Genomic DNA, 23681 nt, shown 5'->3' with positions numbered 1-23681 from the left:
TTTTGGGGGAACATTTCCGGATCCGGGCAGCACATCGTGCGGCCCCATAGAAATGAATGGGTCTGCAATTTGCGGAACTGAATTGGACGTGTGAATGGACCCTTAATCTGACTAGAAATGATCTGCTATACCAGAGACAGTCCATGGACAGGAGTGGTGCTGTTTCTACTCCTGAACAACCTCTTTAAAGGGCTTGTCTGGAATTGTGGCTGTCGTCACACGCTCCCCAGTCCCTGGCCTGTAAACTTCTGGACGGGGTCACATGCACCCCTGCAGCCAATGACTGGGCTCATCACTGGTAACGCCAGTCATTGGCTGTAGCAGCGCACATGACCTTATACGCTGGGAACCAGAATATGGCAGAATGGAGCAGGGGAGTCTGATCTTCTCCCTAGGTACAATACGCTGCAGAGGCCATTGAAAACAAATCCCCAATGCTGAATAACCCCCTTAACAATGGGTTACCATTGTGTTTTAACCCTCCACTGGGATTCTGAAAAGCACAGTTCACCACAAACAGATTCCACTTGACCTATGGTATACATCTGGTCATAGCCTTGCTAGGGGCTATGACACAACGTGGACCCGGCCTAATATTGTTGACCGTGGCTCAGGTCATAAGCAGCTGCGATGTTACAGAACCCGTCAGCCCCTAAGGCCCTCTATACACAGCAATATTCAGACTGTCAGTAGTTCAAGGCTTTGGGATAAGCGATTGTTCGCCATTCCAGTATAGAACGTATGCTCAGGACCTAAAGAAAACAGACTACATCATGAACACCGCAGGAGAAACTTACTGACTTTCTTGCTCAGTGTCTTGTCAAAAGGCTACGTACTCCAAATAGTGATGGATTAATCTCAAAGCTTGGCTACATCAAGCCTTGTACAAAAGATCTGTGATGAATAGCCGGCGTTGGCTAAACTCAAGAACGCGGACTGCGCAAGTGTGAACACACAAAAATCACTGCACCCATTGACAAATCCTCAGCTGGCTGCCGCCATCCCATACAAGAGGCAGGTTGCCGTCGCCACACCTTGAACGCTAAAATTGGAGAATGATCATGCTTTGTGACATCTTGGAAAGCACTAGAGGAAAAAACCCTCACCCTGACTACAGCAGTTATGTAACAAGACTGCAACTGGTCTCCTCCGGAATACTGATCAGTGTTTGCCGAGCGCGGACTAGGTCAAGATGACTGGCCAGGCCTTCTATAAAAGCCTAATGAGGTTTTCATTTTAAGGTCCACAATCCAGGCCTGCCAGCTGCCACTGATGAATTACAGCACAAACATGAAAAATGGAGTCAATCATACTTTCCCCCCGCAGCCCACCGATTTCAGGCTTTTCTTTCATATTCTGACAAAGGCACAATCTCGTTTCTACTTAGAATGCAGCAAGAGATGGAAGCAGAAATTGCCCATTCATCCATGACTCGCTTAACAAGGCAATGAACCACAGGCACAACGGACTACAAAATGATGCTGCTGCAGGAAACGTACTACACCCCGCTCACATTCAAGGTGACATTGATAAAGCAGGCAAAACGCTGCCGTCATGCTCCTGCCACAAAAAGGGTCTTCATTAAAAGGGATTGTGCCACATTTTTAAGTTCTCCTGTCCACAGGATAGGGGATAACTAGAGGTCCGACCACTGGGACCCCCACCAATCAGAAGAATGGGGGTCCCGTTCCCCCGTTCTAATGAAGCAGGTCGTGCATGCACATTGCCAATCCAGTCACTCTCTATCAAAGCACAGGTGTTAGAGTAGGCCTCATGCACACAAACTTATTTTCATTCCGTCCCCGTTCCTTTTTTGCAGACCGCATACGGAACCATTCATTTCAATGGGTCCACACAAAAATAAATAAAAAATACTCCGTGTGCATTCCATTTGTCCATATTTCTGTTCCGCATTATGGACAAAGATAGATAGTTCTGTTCTATTAGGGGCCAGCTGTTCAGTTCTGCAAAATACATACGGGGTTTGTGCATGAGGCCTAAATCTGCGAAAATTTTGCCCAAGATACTCCTCAAGACAACCACAAAATAGTATATTAAATGGGTATTTCGGCTAGATTGTTATCCCCATCGCACAGGACAGTGGATAACTATTAGAACTGTGGAGGTCCTACTGCTGGGACTCACAATCACAAGAACAGGGGGCCCGCAACGTAGAGCAGCCGGTTGCACATCTGTTTGGCTGCTTCATTCATTCCTATGGGAGTTCTGGAGACAGTCGAGTACAGCGCTCAGCTCTCTGGAAGTCCCAAAAGAATGAATGGAGCAGCAGCAGCACGCCCGATCAGCCGTTCATTTAAGGGGAGGCTGCAGGGGGTACAGAGCCCCTGTTCTTGTGATCAATGAGGGTCGCAACAGTAGGACCCCCACAATCTTGTCTGATAACTTGTCTGAATAGTTATCCTCTATCCTGTGGATAGGAGATGAGCTAACTTGAATACCCCTTTAATGTTAAATATTTTAGGATGACAGCAAAAAAAAAAATAATAATAATAATGCAGTCTATGACTGACTAGGTGGGGGGTGTGGGGGGGGTCACACTGCCACCCATACGACTAGTCTCAATGAGATAATGGGATCCTCATACTGTGCAACATGTCACCGTGTAGGAGTAGTCTTTAATAAAAAGCAATGACATTTTTATTTCCTAAAAAGTAAACATGATGAGATCTCTTACCCTACAGACAGACATCTGGTTAGTGGTTAGAGTACCGGTCTTGTCAGAGCAAATAACTGATGTACAGCCCAGTGTTTCAACTGATGGCAAGCTCCTGACAATTGCATTTTTCTTTGCCATTCTTCTAGTACCCAAAGCCAAACAAGTGGTGATGACTGCAGGCAAACCCTCAGGAATAGCAGCAACAGCCAGGGCAACAGCAATTTTGAAATAGTAGATTGCTCCTCTTATCCAAGAGCCACCGTGCACGGGATCATTAAAGTGTCCAATGTTGATGATCCACACAGCAATGCAGATTAAGGAGATCACTTTAGAAAGCTGCTCCCCAAACTCATCCAACTTCTGCTGCAGAGGAGTCCTCTCTTGCTCTGTAGCTACCATTTCATCACGAATCTTGCCAATTTCAGTGTTGACGCCAGTTGCCACCACCACACCGATGGCTTTACCAGCAGCAATATTTGTACCCTGATTGAGGAAAAAAATAAAAAAATGAAAATTGAGAAATGCACAGAAGAAACAAGCTCATATTGCACCATGTAAAAGGATAACTCACAGAAAACAGCATGTTTTTCTTATCTTGATTTACAGCTCGGGGATCAGGGACTGGGTCAGTGTGCTTGATTACAGACACGGACTCTCCTACAAAATAAACAGACGACATTGCAGTGAGAACATTAAACCATTCATCTTACATTCACTTACTACAGCGAAATTAAAATATACACCGTATGTTACAGGCTATTAGCCATGTTAACCACGTACACCCAGAAAACTGCTTGGGCAAAACATCTTAAGGCCCCATGCACAAAATCGTATTTATTTTGCGGTCTGCAAATCATGGATCCACAAAATATTGGTGCCAGCCATGTTTTTTCATCCCCTGTAGAAATGTTCTATCCTTGTCTGAAAATCGGACAATAATAGGACATGTTCTAGCTTTTTTGTAGGGCCACGGAACGGACAGATGCATTCTGTACACATTTTTTGCAGCTCCATGGAAATGAATGGGTCCACATCCGATTCACAAAAAAAATACAGTTGAATGCATGGGGCCTAAGACAAAGTTGCTTTAGAAGAATTGCTCTTTAAAAGGGATTCTGTCATTAAGTTTTAGGCTATAGGAGATACGGACATGCACGGCTAGATCGCCGCTAGCATGTCCGCAATATACCTGTCCTATAGTGCTGTGTGCTTTTATTTTATTTAAAAAAGGATTTTAGAGATATGTAAATTAGTATTGTAAGGTGCCCAAGGGGCTGTACGAACCTTCCTGGTGCCCAGCCACGCCCACCTGCAAAGGAGACCAGCACCGCCTATGTCCTCCAAATCTCCTTTCGTCACCGAAAGATTGCCGTAATCTCACGCATGCGCAGTTCCTTCCCTGAGGCTGATGCCAGCACAGGGAAGGAACACTATACCGGCACTGCGCATGCACGAGCTCGCGCATCGCGAGATTATGGCAATCTGTGACGAAAGGAGGAGATTCGGAGGACATAGGCAGTGCAGGTCTCCTTCATAGGCGGGCGTGGCTGGGCACCAGGAAGGTTAGTACAGCCCCTTGGGCACCTTACAAGACTAATTTACAAATCTCTAAAATCCTTTTTTAAAGAAAATAAAAGCACACAGCACTATAGGACAGGTATATTGCGGACATGCTAGCGGCGATCTAGCCGTGCATGTCTGCATCTCTATAACCTAAAACTTGGTGACAGAATCCCTTTATGGTTGAAACCTACCATTTTACAAAACTTATGTCACATCAGAAGGTGGAGTTTTGAGACCCTCACTGATCATGAAACAAAAAGGCAGAAGAGCTCAGCTGAGGGCATATAGAAAGTCCACAAGTCCGTAAACATCTGACCTGCCTCTCAGTTACACTTTAAATTTTTTTATGTGCATTACAGCGTTCCCTTGCTCTCTAATAATAAATTAAAGGAGGTTGTCCAGGATTAGAAAAACATGGCTGCTTTTTTCCCCAAAAAACCTGTGTCGTGTCTGGTATTGCAGCTCAGCTCCACTGGAGTCAATGGGGCAGAGCTGCAATACCACACACAATGTGTGGACAGGGATGGTACAGTTTTTTGTGTAAAAGCAGCCATGTTTTCCTAACTCTGTTAGTATAAGGGCTCATTCACCGTACAAGTGGGTCCGCAAAAGATGCAGACAGCACACAGTATGCTGTTCGCATCCGTAGTTCCAATCTGCTGCCCCGCAATTTGCATTTTCTATTATTGTGGCGGCCATGTGCGGTCCACAAATTGCAGAAAGCAAACAGGTTGGTATCCATGTCATGCGAATGCACCGTTATAAACCAACAACCGGGCAAAAGTGTCAGAGATCGACGTTACAGACCCGCTGCTTCTCACGGTATTGAGGTGACAATTTACCATAAGAATATTTGAACATTACAGTAGTATACGTACCAGTAAGGATAGACTGGTCTACTCTTAAGGTGGTGGATTTGATGGAAGTTAGTCGTATGTCTGCTGGGACTTTATCTCCAACTAGAAAAATATATTATATATTTATTAATACCACGACACACAAGTACATACAACCATTTAACTATACAGAACGACAGCAGCTTATAGGGAGTTGTACTTCATGGCTGAATACTATGGCACCTGCGGCCCTTACCGGCAGCACTAATACAATTTACTGAGCGGATAAAGAAGTCTTTCCAGAAATGATTGCAGGCCCGTGTGTAAGGAAGAAATGCCAAGTTTAAAATAGCTAGCTACATTAATGCGCATATACCACAATTATACCTCTGCCTCATGTTAAAGAAAAAGGTCTTTCCAGGATTTACATTATTCACCATGCTCGAAAGGCTGTTCTTTTTATAAACAGGGCAATATTATTTCACTCATGCCTCACTATAAAAAATAAATGCAATGTCCCAGTGAAAGATGCAAGATCTCCACCGATAGCTGCAAGGCAGATACAAAAAGGCTGGCATGGTGAATTTGACTCCGGCGTACCACAGGGAGCGGCATGTGCTAGTAGTCCCTGGTGGGACTCCTTATGCAATTAGAAGTAATAGCTTGTTTTGAGGCTTGCGTTCTTAAACACCTGCAGGAAACCATACCAGGTTAAATAAAACACCTACGAGGCATCCTTAATATAATATAATGGATTCTTTGTATAACTATACAGAGCCGAAACACCACCCCGCGGGCACGCATGACCAGCAAAAACAACGTTAAAGGGTTAAAACCGGCTGCACTAAAAAAAAAATGCAACAACGGACCAGTCGTAGAAAGCGCTAAAGTTGCTTGCACTTGCAATCATTTCATTATAAAAGGCCCCGCACAACGAGCATTATAAAAAGAGATTTATCACAGTCCGTCATTTTCAGCGCTGTCACCATAAGGCAGACCGGTTTTGACATACAAATGTCATTGGCGTGCGGCCTAGAATTCCATTTCCAGATATGCATCCCTGGGTGAAGTGCTGCAATTCCCTACATGGACATCTCTCTACAAATTCTATGGCAAAGTCCATACAATACTAAACATAAAAGGTATTAGTAGCACGCTCCACATACATCAGCTGCGTAACATGAGCGGTGTAGAGCCACAATAAATTGTGCCGATGTCTGCTCTTAAAAGCAATCTGACATTTATAGACATATTAAAGCTTGTAGCCTGCAGAGCCCTGCACCGCACAGGGAATTCATCAAAGGAAGTTGTGCACTGCAAGCTTTACCCCGAGCCAGGAATCGCATCTACGCAAGTGAACGCCATCTAATGAAAGAGTTAACCTTACACACAGAAATGAAGCTTAAAATAGAGTCCATCATACAACAGATTTCAAGCCCACCGCGTTACGATAGATTAGACAGAAAAGCTCACCAGCAACTTCGACAATGTCGCCGGGGACAATATCTCTGGCTTTAATCCTCTGGACACTCTTTCGGTCCTGTCGGTAAATTTTGCCCATCTCAGGTTCATACTCCTTGAGGGCTTCAATGGCGTTTTCAGCATTTCTTTCCTGTTAAGGAAGCAGAGATGTGAGGGCGAAGAGAACGTGTGAAAAAAAAAAAAAAAACATGAAAAAGATTTAGCCGCCTCAAACATAAAGCTGGGTAAATGAAGAGACAAATGCTGATCACTGTAAGGCCACCTGCACACGATCGCGGAATACGTGTGGAAAAACCGCAGCATAGTACAGAACCAGCAAAGTGTATGGGATTACACAAATCTCATGTACACTTTGCGGAAATTCACCTGCCTTGCGGATTTCCAAATTTGCAGCATGTCAATTACGTTTGCGGTTTTAATCGCAGATTTCATCCTTTACCAACAAAGGGTGAGAACTGCGGCAAAAACCACATCTAAAATCTGCAGATTTTGGTGTGGATATGTTGCAGAAATGCACATAACAGAAGGAAAACTTGTACGGATACGGTCACACGGTTTACCTGATGCAGTTTTGGAAGCCAGAATCAGAAGTGGATCACAACAGGGCAGAACAGACAACTTCTCTAACTGAATCCACTCCTGGCTTTGGCTTCTAAAGCTGCATGCAGTTTCCTCCCTTACAAATGCTGAGGAAATGCAGACCATGTGAAAGTGGCCTAAGCCAGAACCAGAAGTGGAACCGGGTTTTGCTTTACAAATACGGATGAAAAAATACTGACCATATACTGACTGTGTGAAAGTGGCGCTAAAAGGAGGACAGTCTAACATACTAACCCCTTTCTCTCCCAGTCCCACCCTATTAAACTGGAGATCAAAAACTTCAAAAAGTTGACAAAGACATCCCTCCCAAATGTTGTACAAGCAAATGAAACCACGGAAAGACATCTATTTAAAGGGATACTGACATGCCCAATAAGCATAATTATCTATATATATGCATGCACAGGTCTTCTAATGTGTATTAAAAAACATACAAGTATCCCCCCTGTCCACCTTATAAATACAGCAAACTCATGTTTTATAACCTGATGTAATCGCTCTTCTTTCTGCCCAAGGGGCGGCAATTCAGCTTCACTTGCGCCCCAGCCAGCCGCGCCACCCAGCTCATCAATATTCACTTTGCTGGGCGGCTTCTGCTGTCCCCGACGTTCCGAGATCCCACAGCTTTCTACTGGGCATGCGCGGGATCTTGGAACGTCGGGGACAGCAGAAGCCGCCCAGCGAAGTGAATATTGATGAGCTGGGCGGCGCTTCAAAACAGCGGTTGGGGCGCGGCTGGCTGGGCGCAAGTGAAGCTGAATTGCCGCCCCCTGGGCAGAAAGAAGAGCGATTACATCAGGTTATAAAACATGAGTTTGCTGTATTTATAAGGTGGACAGGGGGTATACTTATATGTTTTTTAATACACATTAGAAGACCTGTGCGCGCGCGTGTATATATATATATATATATATAAAATTATGCTTATTGGGCCTGTCAGTGTCCCTTTAAAGAGGAAAAAAATATATTATGAAATTCTACAGTCATAAGTTAGATGTAGGCCTTAGGGTAATGAATAAAACAAAAAAATTCTCGGCAGTTTCCGTTTTAGCTTGAACTGTCAGAAAACAGTCCAAGTGGGTGCTGGGGTCAGTTTCTGTAAGCTTAGTATTTGCGCAGTTACCTTGCCTGCACCCAAAAATATTGCCTGACCCTTTGCTATAGGCTCCACTCTAAAGCATAGTCTTAAAGGGGTTGACCACTTTCCGGTTATTGTTCACTAATAAGAGGATCACATGGCACTAATATGGCCTTCGTTGAAATCCTGCACCATTTTCTATATTTCACGAGGGGCGCTCCCTTGTATAGAAAGTATTTTGTGCTGTCCACACAGAGGTCCTGTCCATAAGATGGCTGCCGACTGAGGGTCATGCGAGCAGGCAAATCGCCTCCATGTGATGTGTCCTTTATTCAAATACACTGCACCTGCCATCTGAACTTGTCTTGTTGGGAGTTTAGTGCAGACAGTGTTTTTGAATGGAGGAGACATCACATGGAGGGTCACATGACCCTCCATCAGCGGCCATCTTATGGATGGGACCACCCTGTGGACAGCACAAGACTTTGTAAACAAGGGGCCATACAGCCATCTAATCATCTTACAAACACAGTGGTCAAAAGTAGCCAGAATATGGCCAATCCCTTTAAGGCTTTGCAGGAAGATAGCAAGTATAGCTAAAAGGACTTGTGACACAAGCCTTCCAACATGGTGGTAAAACCGGGTAGCAAAACAATGGACTGACACAGCTACATGTATGCCACTTCTAAGGGTGTAAGGAATTACAAGAGGAATACGCAATCTATAGAAAGGCAAAGTTGAATTTAAACCGTGTAATTGTGTAGAGAACACTAAAGTGAGAAAGGCCAAAAAAAATAAAAATATTTCAAAGGGTTCCCCAGGATTTTGGATATCAATGGGCTGTCCTCAGGATGGATCATCAATCAGATCGGCAGGGGTCCAAGTCCCAGCACCCCCTATGACCAGGCTGCTGCGGCCCCCTCACAGCATACCAACCACAGCGCCATCCGTTGACTAGCTGCTGCAATTTGTATTGCAGCTCAGGCCCATTCACTAGAATCTGATTGATGACTTATACTGAGAATAGGCCATCAATATCAAAATCCTCTAATCCCTGGAATACCAAAAGCGGTAATATAAAAGCCAAAAATAAAAAGGCAGAGAGACTCGTTTTCAAAGTTTAAACGTATTCCGCTATCTGGTAAAGGCCCAAAGGTTACATCTGCATTAACAACGCAACAAACCTATAGGGGACACAACCTCCAGACCTGTGACAAAGCGAGAAAGGGATTCTACATACAATCCATGTACACTTCTAATGATACACGTGTACAAGATGCTATCGCAGCTAGGCCCCATGAACTTAAGATGCCATTCCTAAGTCCGTAGGCAGGTGTGGCATTGTTTTTTGGAATCCAACAGAATAGAGTAAGAACACTGTACAAGACGTCTGGGAACACTGACAAGCTGGCCGATTGCAGAACTTCGACTTGTGCAACAGGAAATTGCAGCACGTGTGGAAAGAGGGAGCGTTATTGGATGATCACTTTCAGGACAATGAGTAGATGACGCTTCTCAGAAGAAGGGGCAGAGCGTACAACCCTTCACCTATGATGGAATCTGCTGGCATATTCATATGTTTGCACTTTTCACAAACAACAAGTTTTGTGCCAACTTTAAAAGTGCCAAAGCAAGTATCAGCTTGTTGTTAATGTATTCATATATTTCCAGTTGGAAGAACAGAGGACCAGCACCAAGTATAGTTAAGAAAAGATGCAAAAAAATGTTTTAATGGGGAAAGCAAATGTTTAGTAAAACAGACTTGTTGGGTCCTCTATCACACATGGGACTATATGTGAAGGAGAAACAAAAGACAGAGCTGTACCAAAAATAACTGATCACTTGAATGGGACAAAGCTGCAATACCAAGCACGGCCATTGCAAAATGTATGGGGGGCAATGTATTCCATGAAGAGGCTGCAGCACTCTTCCAAGTGCCGTGGCCCCTTCAAACAGCTGACTGGCAGAGGTGCCGAGATTGGGACCCTCACTGACCAGATACTGATACTTTTATAATTTTTATTATTTATATTTTCGATACACATTTTTAAGGCAAAGTCTAAAGTGAATCCCCACAAAAGGGGAAAAATGTTTTAGCTTCAAAAACAGCATAAAAAATAATAATAATAAAATAGTCATGAAAATGTGACAGCATTCAAAGACTTATCGGTGCCATCTGGAACAGAGATGTATAAAAACGAAATATATGGAAGCAAATCCATGGAGGATTCAAAGAAAGTTAACGGCTGCCAATGCCACACTGCAGAATGACTTACCTGCCAGACGCCCACAATGGCGTTTGCTACTAATATAAGTAAAATTACAAAAGGCTCTACAAAGGCTGTGATCGTTTCTTCGCCTTCCTCGAACCACGCCAATACCTGAAATAGAGAAGGAAATGCATCAAAAACAAAGCCAAGACCTGCGTGTCCTCACAAGGAATCTGCTGGCACTTTCTCCATTGCCAGTCAGGTACAGTAGCGGGTTGAGTGGTGCCTGCTTTGATTTCTGCGTGAGCGGTTAGGCACAGCAACACTTCAATCGTCAGGCCAATACGCGGGCAGGGATTTTCAAGAGTAAATTTATTAGCATTTTACAGTAAACTCTTCTGGTAGAAACATCTGGAGAAGGCTCCAAACTTCTAAAGTAAAACGTCCCAAATAACCGGAGTACTAACAAGCTAGGAATGTTTAACGTACGAAGCCGTAACAACGCTCGGCGTGCGCCTCAAAGGTTACTGTGGAACCAGACATGTGAAAGTCACGTCAAAGGCAGGCTTCCCTGGTCCCTTGCTTGTGTAGATCCTGCTGGTACATGGGACATTACAGAGGAGCCAATTCACACACAAGCCTCTGAGAACATGGAAGACGGCAGAGGGCACATACCAAACCAGATGTGGTTTCTGTCCTTACACAACAGTATGATGTACATATTACGCCACTTCCTCTGACTGGCTTATTTGCGGAGTTCCCATGTCCAAAATACCAAAGTTCCCACCAGGGAATCAACTGCAGATTCCCAAGGGGAAGAGGACACAGCGTGCACTAGTACGGCTCCATGTAAGAGGACATCTAGGCCTGCGTCTACAACAGGGAGGCGATGGTCTGCAAGTGTTCGGATCCGTCACTAAATTCCTACCACGGGCCACTCCCAATACATACATTTGTGAAAAGGCTTTCCAGGATTACAAAGAAGTATTCACTCTCGTGTGTCTATGGGATATGACTTGTACCGCCACTTGAGGAGCTGTGATTTCCCCCCATTTAATTGAATAGGGCTGAATTACAACACATCACATCCAGTAGACAAGTGTGGCATTGTTTCCTGGGTTAAAAAAAAGCAACCCCCCTAATTATGGACAAGCCCTTTAAAGGGTTTTGCCATCCCAGACAATGGGGGCATGTCGCACAGCAGCCCTCCATTAATTTCTATGGGCCGCCGTCTGTCCCATAGAAATGAATGGGAGCAGGTGCCGTGCGTGCGCGGTGCACTCCCATTTACTTCTATGAGAGCAGCGCTTGGTGGTGGACGGACCCAGGGAAATCCGGGGTCCTCCAACCACAGCTCTCCACGGTCCGTTCGCGTTGTAGGTGCGGGTCACAGAGGTGGGACCGGTGCCTATCAGACAATGGGGGCATATCCTAGCGATATGCCCCCATTGTATGTGATGGAAATACTCTAAGCTTGCCCAAGACTCCATATTATATCAGATGTGTCTTACCAGTAATCAAATATCTATGGGACACCCCAAAGGCCCTGCAATCTTCTACAACATAGGTAAGTTATCAAGATATCCCAAGAGCCATAATACTGCTCCAGTTACATCTCTATGTAGACAAGCTTGAGAATAAATGCAGACTTCAGCTAATTTCTTCCCAGCATTGGTTCATCATAAACAATTTGCTAATCCATGTAATTAAGATTCTTCTCCCATTACAGTTCCAGCCTACACTAGAAGAACCTCCCGACATTACCTCCAAAAAAAGGTGGAGATATACATCCGACAGCAAAGGGATGGAGATGGATAAGTCACTACGGCTACTTTCACACGTCTCGTACAGTTCTCTGGATTTGGTATATCCAGATAGCGCCACCGTGCCTACTGGAACCCATTAACTATAAGGAGATCTGGCAGGACAAAAAGTGCTGCACACAACGTTTTTCTTGTTCGCCTGATTCCAGGCATTCTCTGCAGGAACAACCTGCTGGAGAGCTGTGCCGCACATGTGAAAGTACCACACGCCATACCATCCCTGCCCAACATGGTCCAAAAGGAAACCGGTAAATTGAGCCCTAATGATGCCTTTCATATATATGCCACAAGCTTCTCTAAGAGTATATGCCAAAAATAGGCATGATGTGAACAAAGCCTTACATAGAATGAAAACCGGCATAGAATGCACATGGGAAGGAATAATGCAAGTCACCCGTACATACTAAATAGTAAAACACTCAGTAACACAGACATGGAAAAGGACCTAGGAATTTTAGTGAACAGAAACCAGTCAGGCAGCTGCTGAGATAATGGGTTGCATCAAAAGGGGCATAATGATGAGAACATAGTCCTACCACTTTACAAATCACCAGTCAGACCACACATGGAGTACTGTGTACAGTTCTGGGCTCCTGTGAACAAGGCAGACATGGCAGAGCTGGAGAGGGTCCAGAGGAGGGCAACTAAAGTAATAACTGGAATGGGTGGACTACAGTACCCTGAAAGATTATCAAGGGTTATTCACTTTAGAAAAAAAGACGACTGATGTCTTTAACTATGTATAAATATATCAGGGGTCAGTACAGAGATCTCTCCCATCATCTATTTATCCCCAGGACTGTGACTGTGACGAGGGGACATCCTCTGCGTCTGGAGGAAAGAAGGTTTGTACACAAACATAGAAGAGGATTCTTTACGGTAAGAGCAGTGAGACTATGGAACTCTCTGCCTGAGGAGGTGGTGATGGTGAGTACAATAAAGGAATTCAAGAGGGCCCTGGACGTATTTCTGGAGCTTAATAATATTACAGGCTATAGCTACTAGAGAGGGGTCGTTGATCCAGGGAGTTATTCTGATTGCCTGATTGTGGTCAGGAAGGAATTATTTTCCCCTAAAGTGAGGAAAATTGACTTCTACCTCAAGTTTTTCTTTTTGGGCCTTCCTCTGGATCAACTTGCAGGATAACAGGTCGAACTGGATGGACAAATGTCTTTTTCAGCCTTGTGTACTATGTTACTGTGTTACTAACAGGCCGAACTGGATGGATTAGCAACCTCACCACCACCAGCATGTCGGCCATATATACTATGTTTGGCCAGCAGTCCTGACCCCATTTATACGCACATCCCCTATAGAGGGGAGATGAGCGGTAGAAACTCTCCATGGTGGCCTATGTAACGGTAAACCAGTACACCGCCTCACAGATTACACCTGCAGCATCAGGCTGTTCCCAGGTACTTGAGGATTTCCTCCCACATGGGTACATTGGCGCCTGACCACAGCATTAGAGAGAGTAGGAGCTGGTGTGACCGGTTTACAATCCGTACACTGCTGCAGATTTGTTGGCGCTACATGACAAACGCATTCATTTCCACCGCTGCTAGAATTTCCATTTTTATTAAGGCAAGGCCAGCTTGAATCCACTAATTCATTCGGCAGAATTCACAATTCTATGAACTGCCAACATGTTCAAGTCTGCTCCCAGTGAGATTTCCATCTTGTTATGCCGCTAAATCCCCTCAGTCCCCTAGCCAAATACTACAGATGTCCTCCTGCAGAATCATCCATGAATATCTAAGCTTTTTATACCCTGCATAGCGCAGCCAAACAAGGTGAATATTTAAAGGGGTTCGTCCAAGAATTTAACAAAATAAATCAACGGTGGGAAATGTTAAAAATATAAGAGTTAGGACTCAGACGGCCGTATGCTGTCCACAAAAATAGTGAATGCCATCTTTTTTTGCGGATCCGCAAAAATCTGATAGCATTCTGTATTTTTGCGGACACAGACTTCAATAGGACCATGTCCTGATTTTCAAGGACAAGTATAGGACATGTTTCATTTGTTTTGCGGAACCGTGGAATAGCAAAGGGCCCCATAGAAGTGAATGGGTCAGCATCTAATCCACAAAAAAAAAACAGAGCTGCATTTTTTGCGGATAGCATACGGCCGTCTGAATGAGCCCTTATACATCTCTTAAAGCCCTGTGACACCAGTGGTCAACAACCTTTATGTTCCAGCAACGCTGTACATGCAGCAGCCAAATCACTGGCCTCAGGTGTTGTCAGCATGGACAGCACATGACCTCCGAAACTGGCGATTGGCTCTTGCGGTCACGTGGGTGCATGTAACAATCGCTGGAATGTCGGGAGATTTAAAGGGATAATCCCATCACAGACAACGGGAGCATATCACTAGGATATGCTCCCATTGTCTGATAGGTGTGGGTCCCAGAGGTGGGACCTGAACCTACACAGAGAACGAAGCAGGGAAAGTGGCGGAGGGCGCACTGCGCATGCGCCCTCTATTCATATCTATGGGGCCGCAGAATACAGCCGAGCCGTTGACCCTAAAGAAATGAATGGGAGTGGTGGTCGAAGCGCGATATGCCCCCATTGTCTGTGGGGCCCTTTAACAGTTGAGTAATGTAATAAAATAAAAATATTCCTTCTGTAAGTTATAAAAACGTACGCATAGGTTTTGATTGGAGGGGTTAGAAGCGCTCATAGAGCTCAGTCATTGCCTCCACTGACTATATGTAAACTGGAGTTATTTTCTTTAGTCACTACTTTAATTTCCTAAATTCTCAAGACACCGCCCTTGAGTACTACTACTCCTACCTTGCAACCATTTATCTGTTCTAAAAATTGGAATGAGAAGGAAATGCAAATTGTCCTGTCCATGAGAAGCCAATTTCCAATTCTATGCCAATATCTAGAGGTTGCAGTGGCAAAGCATGGTATACTCTACTTAGAGAACTATAGATGGCATCCTAAGCGTGCCGCATCTACTTAGAGAACTATAGATAGCAGGATGAATGTGCATCCTACCCTAAAAGATGCATGAAATATGGAACAAGTGAAGTACTGTGCGCACTGCGATATAAAACTATTACGCAACTCCTCAAGCAAGGCGGTGAAACAACAAATATGAGCTCCTCGCATAGAGCCACCTACTATCCTGCCATGTCCGAGCGGGTGTTGAGACACGTGTATGTGACAATACAAAGTAGATGTGTCATTGTGTTTGCCCAGGGTGATCCAGCTGACGGAGTCACACGTAGGATGCCGCTCGCTGCATTGGTGTAGCTAGTTGTGTGAAGCCGATACAGAACACTAACTGTGCCATGGTCTTAGGCCCAGGAGGAAAATATTATTCCAGATCTCCCCTCATTAAAGGTCAGTTACTAAATTTGGTCAAGAAATGAGTCGCCGTCACCAATTGTCACCTGACATGGAGCCATCAGGATCAGCACATTACACGTCAGTACAGTCTAATTCTACAGCTGGCATTAACCATAGGAGGCACAGGACTTCTAGAACATGCCGGAATGGTCTATCCAGACGACACCTTTATACATATTATCTAGCCATACGTGCCTTAGATACCATCAGGTTCGTTCAGCCAGACGCCATTCCAACACCACATGCACGCTCAGCCAAGCAGACATGTACATGGTCCTGAATGGGGGACATTACCTCCCATGAAAACTCTGGATTGGACATACTGAAATCCACCATGCCCAAGTCATCTCTCCTCACATTTCCAGATAGGACACCACCATACACATTTCATGGTCAGCCAGGCCCATCAAAATCTGTGGGTTCCACCAATGTTCTTCTAGTGTCCACCTATAGGTCAGACTAATGTGCTTTCTTGGCCTCATATTTGTTACCCACACAATACTGGACTCTACATATAAACACTTGTCACCCAGTTATCAGTCATGTCAGGCTAGGAAATGGCCGAAGGTGGTCTATCCAGCCCGGTGATCACTACCGGAGAACCTCCAGAAAAACATTGTTATATTATCTGCTCTTAAAAACATCTACATTACGCCCCAAAAGTCTTCCCAGAAATGGTGTTTTGCTTTTGCGGATACTTACAAACGATATACAGGCAGCAAGTAACAGGATTCTAACTAGTAAGTCTTCAAACTGTTCAATCACCAATTCCCATAGTGTTTTCCCTAAAGAAAGAGAAAGAAGCACTTGTCACATGGGCTCGCACAACGCAGGGCCATCTTCTCAGACGTGGTAGGTCGTACATACCTTCTTCTGCAGGTAATTCTGATTAGGCCAAAGATCGGGGAGCATGGTGGGGAGAGAAGAAGAAAAATAAGTAAAGGGGAAAAAAAGGAATCATGAGCATTAAGCCAAGATGTGAGACGTCTGTAAGGAAGATATCCTGACCCTACAGGAGCCAAGGCATCAGTTCCTATCATCCAGGCCGCAGACGGTGCAATTACCATCGTTACACTGAATGGACAAACCAGTACTGGTTCCATACCCTGGGCTCAGCAGCCTCCAGCTGTGGTGAAACTACAACTCCCAGCATGCACACTCACTTGGCTGTTCTCATAACTACCATAGATGTGGACAAAACATGCTGGGAGTTGTAGTTTCACCACAGCCAGGGTGCCAGAATCAGAATCTATGCCATGTTAGACATCTGCTGGTGGAAACCAAGTCATGGTCATGTCTATTACTGGGTCACAAAAAAAAGGGAATAAAAAACTTGAATCAATGACTCCTGAAGTAGTCCATCTGGCAGGCACTACCTGTCATAGATCAGCCATTTGCAGCATCTCTACAAGGCACAAAGCCTTAAACTACGGTCTACTAGATGGGTGGTCCCTGTACATCAGGGGTGGTCTAATGGGGGGAAGGCTTCCAGGCTGCAATCATATGACCCAGGCACCTACAGGGCCACAGGCTGAGGGAAGTGGAGAGACCGGTTCTGAGGACACACGAGGTGGCATCCAGGCAGCCATCTTCTGCGTGATCCCGGCTGGAGAAGGGCTAGGCCCGGACAGGAAGTGCTGACATGATGGAGATGACTAGCCTCTCGGCACACAATAGGCGGGCACGTACCGTTGGGCCCCCATCGCTCCTTCTGCTTCTTGACCTGCTCCAGTCCCAGCCCCGTGCTCTCGTTCACGTTGAAATGCGCCAGCACCTCCTCCACCGTCTTGGTGTGTGCGTTCTCCATGGCCGGATCGCTCCCCCCTTCTGGTCACCGTGTTTCGCTTCTTCTCGGCGGTGTGTCTACAAGGCTCTTCCCATACGAGCCTCGGGCACGGTTTCTGGGCTAGGGGCAGGTATCGGTCGCTATTAGCTGTAAGGACGTGTTCATACAAAGCGACTGATGCCTGCGTCGCCCTGAGATCCCTTGCCCGCGACGATATCGATTCGCGGGGGTTCTCAGACCAGGATGAGCCGAGGTAGTCGGGGGATGTGTGTACAGCGAGGTCCCGGGCGGCGTCTCCCCCCAGTCGGTTCCCTTAGTGTTTCTCCCGGAGCTGCGGCCTCCCTTTTATGGTCTCTCCCTTCAGCACGTCCGGCCTGTGCGCTCCTCTGCCGCCGATACTAGTGACAGAGCCGTGCAGCCGCTATAGCATTTTATTCTGAGGCTGCTCCGGGCTCACGATCTCGGCATGTGGACGACTCTCATTGGTCGAGGTTCGCGTCATCAAGGCCCGCCCCCTTTTCTCCAGCAGGATCCCGGATCACGATGACGTAGCTCGCAGCGCCTCGGTGGGGGAGTTGGACCTGAGTGAGCTCAGCTGAGGTTGCAGGGGCGGGCTCCTTGTCACCGGCTCCAGCACTGCTCTCTTCCTTCTGCCTGTGCACTGGGCTATTTTACCATCTGTCCCTCTCCATAAACTGTGGTAGACACGGTGTATCTCAGGCAGCTGCTTAGGGTCGGGACAGGTCTGCATACTCTAGTGTCTTGTGTTAGCTCTGCTAATGACGTGGGAGACATGCCTCTAAATATAAATAATGCCGCCATAGCATGACCAGGCAGCAGCACCAGACGGGAAAATATGGCGCTGATTAGGCACCCTTAGATGATAGAAATTGAATTCGGTGACTCAGAGGTGACGTCTTCTCTAACTGTGGTCATTCCCTTTCCTCATCTGACCTATGTGAGGGCAAACGCCAGCTATGACGCTCCTCGGCCTCTCGCTTTTATACCATATACATTCCGTGACCATCAGAATGTCCATGTGACAGCCACAATGCCCTCGCAACAGCTCCAGTACCCCTAAGGTAAGTCACAGTGCCTCCAAGGCAGCTCCAGTACCCCTAAGGAATTCCACCATTCCTCCAATGCAGCTGCAATATGGTGGATATGCTAGCCACAATGCTCTCATGACAAGCCCAATACCTCTAAGGAAACTCACGGTACCTCCAAGACAGCCACAATACCCCCTATGCCAGCCACAATGCCCTCATGACTAGCCCAATACCCCTAAGGAAACTTACAGTACCTCCAAGACAGCCACAATACCCCCTATGCCAGCCACAATGCCCTCATGACTAGCCCAATACCCCTAAGGAAACTTACAGTACCTCCAAGACAGCCACAATACCCCCTATGCCAGCCACAATGCCATCATGACAAGCCCAATACCCCTAAGCAAACTCACAGTACCTCCAAGACAGCCACAATACCCCCCTATGGCAGCCACAATGCCATCATGACAAGCCTAATACCCCTAAGGAAACTCGCAGTACCTCCAAGACAGCCACAATACCTTCTATGCCAGCCACAATGCTCTCGTGACAAGCCCAATACCCCTAAGCAAACTCACAGTACCTCCAAGACAGCCACAATACCCCCTATGCCAGCCACAATGTCCTCATGACAAGCCCAATAACCCTAAGGAATCTCACAATGCCAACAAGACAGCCACAATACCCCTATGCCAGCCACAATGCCCTCACAACAGTATGCCTATGATGGAAAATGGCTCCGTACAGGTAAATCCAGATATATTCCACTTTGATGAAGCCATGGTTTTCATTCATTCCACAAAGGACTTTTTCTCCCGTCTAAAATAACTTATCTGTGACAAAAACGTATGCAAAATGAGCACAGCGGATGCTCAAAATAAAGGATCTGGGCTTTTTCTTTTTTTTTTCTGTTCTGATAGATCAGAAGACAGAAAACTCAATGGAGATGTGAACCCGGCCTAACGTGAACTCACACCATCATAATATCTTATGATGCTGAGAGTTCCTGTCTGACCCCTGTTCCTCTGTACTCACATAATGCCAGTAGACCCGCCATCTGACAGCTTCATGAATCATTTTGATGTTGCGAGTTCATATTAGAGGAGGAGTGTCCGGTCACAGAAATGCAGCCATCACACAGGGCGTGTTTCCCTGGACTGGACGCTCTTGTGTGAAATTAGCCTAAGGCCTAGTCCACGAGGTCAGTATTTGGTCAGTATATTTCTGCAGTATTTGTAACCAGGAGTGCACCCAAAACACACAAAAGGCGCAAATCTTTCCATTATGCTTTTTTTCTCTTGAGTTTCCACTCCTGGTTTTGGCTTACAGATATTGATGAAAAATACTGACTGTGTGAAAGTGGCCTGAAGGGGTATTTCGGGATTTTCATATTGATGACTTGTCCTCAGGATAGGACATCAATATGAGATCGGCGGGGTATGACTCCCAACATCCCTGCCAGTCAGCTGTGTAGGAAGCCACAGTGCTCAGTGGGGCTCCGGTGAGTGCTGAAGCCTCCTCGCAGCTTACAAACAGCCTAGTATTACAGCTCAGGCTCATTCACATTGTTCCTGTGAACAATGATCGTGACGTCACTGGCCTAGGAAGAGGCTGCGGCCTCTTCAAAAAGCTGATCAGACGGTTCAGCCCCCCATCAGTCAGATTTTGATGACCTGTTCTGAGGATAGGCCATCAATATCAAAATCTTGGACAACCCCTTTAAGCGATTGTCTCCTCAGAGACAATCCCCTTCAGTGCAGAATTTCAACAAAGGCCATATTTTTAAGGGTCAAATAGTCATCTTAAAAACACATTGGTCAACAATAACCAGAAAGTGGTCAGCCCAAGGAGGAATTCTGTCTTCCACTTTTATAAATTTTTGCAAGGCAAAATGGGGTGCCTGAGGTGTGCCTTGGAGGAGGCCCAGCTGCTACATATGGTTTGGGATTATAAGGAGTTAGCCCTATTTCAGAAAGTGTTCTGGAGATTGTTATTTAACCACCTCCGGACCGCCTAACGCACATGTGCGTTCCGGAGGTGGCAGGCTGGCGCACAGTCACGCATATATGCGTCATCTCGCGAGACGCGAGATTTCCTGTGAACGCGCGCACGCTCACAGGAACGGAAGGTAAGCGAGTGGATCTCCAGCATGCCAGCGGCGATCGTTCGCTGGCAGGCTGGAGATCCGAATTTTTTAACCCCTAACAGGTATATTAGACGCTGTTTTCATAACAGCGTCTAATATACCTCCTACCTGGTCCTCTGGTGGTCCCTTTTGTTAGGATCGACCACCAGAGGACTCAGGTAGGTCAGTACAGTCGCACCAAACACTACACTACACCCCCCCCCCCCCGTCACTTATTAACCCCTTATAAACCCCTGATCACCCATGATCACCCCATATAAACTCCCTGATCACCCCCCTGTCATTGATCACCCCCCTGTCAGGCTCCGTTCAGACGTCCGTATGATTTTTACGGATCCACGGATACATGGATCGGATCCGCAAAAAGCATACGGACGTCTGAATGGAGCCTTACAGGGGGGTGATCAATGACAGGCGGGTGATCACCCATATACACTCCCTGATCACCCCCTGTCATTGATCACCCCCCTGTAAGGCTCCATTCAGACGTCCGCATGATTTTTACGGATACATGGATCGGATCCGCAAAACACATGCGGACGTCTGAATGGAGCCTTACAGGGGGTGATCAATGACAGGGGGTGATCAGGGTGATCACCCCCCTGTCACTGATCACCCCCCCTGTAAGGCTCCATTCAGACATCCGCATGATTTTTTACGGATCCATGGATACATGGATCGGATCCACAAAACGCATGCGGACGTCTGAATGGAGCCTTACAGGGGGGGTGATCAGTGACAGGGGGGTGATCACCCCCTGTCATTGATAACCCCCCTGTAAGGCTCCATTCAGACATCCGCATGCGTTCTGTGGATCCGATACATGTATCCATGGATCCGTAAAAAATCATGCGGATGTCTGAATGGAGCCTTACAGGGGGGGTGATCAGTGACAGGGGGGTGATCACCCTGATCACCCCCTGTCATTGATAACCCCCCTGTAAGGCTCCATTCAGACGTCCGCATGCGTTTTGTGGATCCGATCCATGTATCCATGGATCCGTAAAAAATCATGCGGATGTCTGAATGGAGCCTTACAGGGGGGGTGATCAGGGACAGGGGGGTGATCACCCTGATTACCCTGATCACCCCCTGTCATTGATAACCCCCCTGTAAGGCTCCATTCAGACATCCGCATGCGTTCTGTGGATCCGATACATGTATCCATGGATCCGTAAAAAATCATGCGGATGTCTGAATGGAGCCTTACAGGGGGGGTGATCAGTGACAGGGGGGTGATTACCCTGATCACCCCCTGTCATTGATAACCCCCCTGTAAGGCTCCATTCAGACGTCCGCATGCGTTCTGTGGATCTGATACATGTATCCATGGATCCGTAAAAAATCATGCGGATGTCTGAATGGAGCCTTACAGGGGGGGTGATCACCCCGATTACCCTGATCACCCCCTGTCATTGATAACCCCCCTGTAAGGCTCCATTCAGACGTCCGCATGTGTTTTGTGGATCCGATCCATGTATCCATGGATCCGTAAAAAATCATGCGGATGTCTGAATGGAGCCTTACAGGGGGGGTGATCAATGACAGGGGGGTGATCAGGGAGTCTATATGGGTGATCACCCCCCTGTCATTGATCACCCCCCCCCCCCCCCCCCCCTGGTAAGGCTCCATTCAGACATTTTTTTTGGCACAAGTTAGCGGAATTTTTTTGTTTGTTTTTGTTTTTTCTTACTAAGTCTCATATTCCACTAACTTGTGTCAAAAAATAAAATCTCACATGAACTCGCCATACCCCTCACGGAATCCAAATGCGTAAACATTTTTAGACATTTATATTCCAGACTTCTTCTCACGCTTTAGGGCCCCTAAAAAGCCAGGGCAGTATAAATACCCCACATGTGACCCCATTTCGGAAAGAAGACACCCCAAGGTATTCCGTGAGGGGCATATTGAGTCCATGAAAGATTGAAATTTTTGTCCTAAGTTAGCGGAAAGTGAGACTTTGAGAAAAAAACAAAAAAAAAATCAATATCCGCTAACTTATGCAAAAAAAAAAAAAATTCTAGGAACTCGCCATGCCCCTCATTGAATACCTTGGGGTGTCTTCTTTCCAAAGTGGGGTCACATGTGGGGTATTTATACTGCCCTGGCTTTTTAGGGGCCCGAAAGTGTGAGAAGAAGTCTGGGATCCAAATGTCTAAAAATGCCCTCCTAGAAGGAATTTGGGCCCCTTTGCGCATCTAGGCTGCAAAAAAGTGTCACACATGTGGTATCGCCGTACTCAGGAGAAGTTGGGGAATGTGTTTTGGGGTGTCATTTTACATATACCCATGCTGGGTGAGAAAAATATCTTGGTCAAATGCCAACTTTGTATAAAAAAATGGGAAAAGTTGTCTTTTGCCAAAATATTTCTCTCACCCAGCATGGGTATATGTAAAATGACACCCCAAAACACATTGCCCAACTTCTCCTGAGTACGGCGATACCAGATGTGTCACACTTTTTTGCAGCCAAGGTGGGCAAAGGGGCACATATTCCAAAGTGCACCTTTCGGATTTCGCAGGCCATTTTTTACACATTTTGATTGCAAGGTACTTCTTACACATTTGGGCCCCTAAATTGCCAGGGCAGTATAACTACGCCACAAGTGACCCCATTTTGGAAAGAAGACACCCCAAGGTATTCCGTGAGGGGCACGGCGAGTTCCTAGAATTTTTTATTTTTTGTCACAAGTTAGCGGAAAATGATGATTTTTCTTTTTTTTTCTTTTTTCCTTACAAAGTCTCATATTCCACTAACTTGCGACAAAAAATAAAAAATTCTAGGAACTCGCCATGCCCCTCACGGAATACCTTGGGGTGTCTTCTTTCCAAAATGGGGTCACTTGTGGCGTAGTTATACTGCCCTGGCAATTTAGGGGCCCAAATGTGTGAGAAGAACTTTGCAATCAAAATGTGTAAAAAATGCCCTGCAAAATCCGAAAGGTGCACTTTGGAATATGTGCCCCTTTGCCCACCTTGGCAGCAAAAAAGTGTGACACATCTGATATCGCCGTACTCAGGAGAAGTTGGGGAATGTGTTTTGGGGTGTCATTTTACATATAC

The 23681-nt window shown here is 46.1% G+C and overlaps 1 protein-coding gene across 2 annotated transcripts in view; it reads right to left on the bottom strand.

Moving 5' to 3' along the window:
* The window catches only part of ATP2A2 (ATPase sarcoplasmic/endoplasmic reticulum Ca2+ transporting 2), a 41501-nt gene extending 23645 nt beyond the window's left edge, over nucleotides 1-17856 (bottom strand). For both annotated transcript variants that reach the window (XM_044275761.1, XM_044275760.1), the window contains exons 1-8: nucleotides 17325-17856; nucleotides 16503-16520; nucleotides 16338-16420; nucleotides 10513-10617; nucleotides 6550-6688; nucleotides 5119-5199; nucleotides 3249-3334; nucleotides 2696-3160 (exon numbers count right to left, since the gene is read on the bottom strand). In XM_044275761.1, the coding sequence (XP_044131696.1) occupies nucleotides 2696-3160; nucleotides 3249-3334; nucleotides 5119-5199; nucleotides 6550-6688; nucleotides 10513-10617; nucleotides 16338-16420; nucleotides 16503-16520; nucleotides 17325-17442 (1095 nt within the window). In that variant the 5' untranslated portion in view covers nucleotides 17443-17856. The remainder of the gene's footprint in view (nucleotides 1-2695; nucleotides 3161-3248; nucleotides 3335-5118; nucleotides 5200-6549; nucleotides 6689-10512; nucleotides 10618-16337; nucleotides 16421-16502; nucleotides 16521-17324) is intronic.
* Between the last annotated feature and the right edge of the window lie 5825 nt (nucleotides 17857-23681).

The sequence above is a fragment of the Bufo gargarizans genome, chromosome 1, assembly GCF_014858855.1.
Source record: "Bufo gargarizans isolate SCDJY-AF-19 chromosome 1, ASM1485885v1, whole genome shotgun sequence".
Taxonomy (NCBI): domain Eukaryota; kingdom Metazoa; phylum Chordata; class Amphibia; order Anura; family Bufonidae; genus Bufo; species Bufo gargarizans.
Note: the sequence above shows the minus strand (reverse complement) of the source record. Positions and strands in the feature narration are given on the sequence as shown.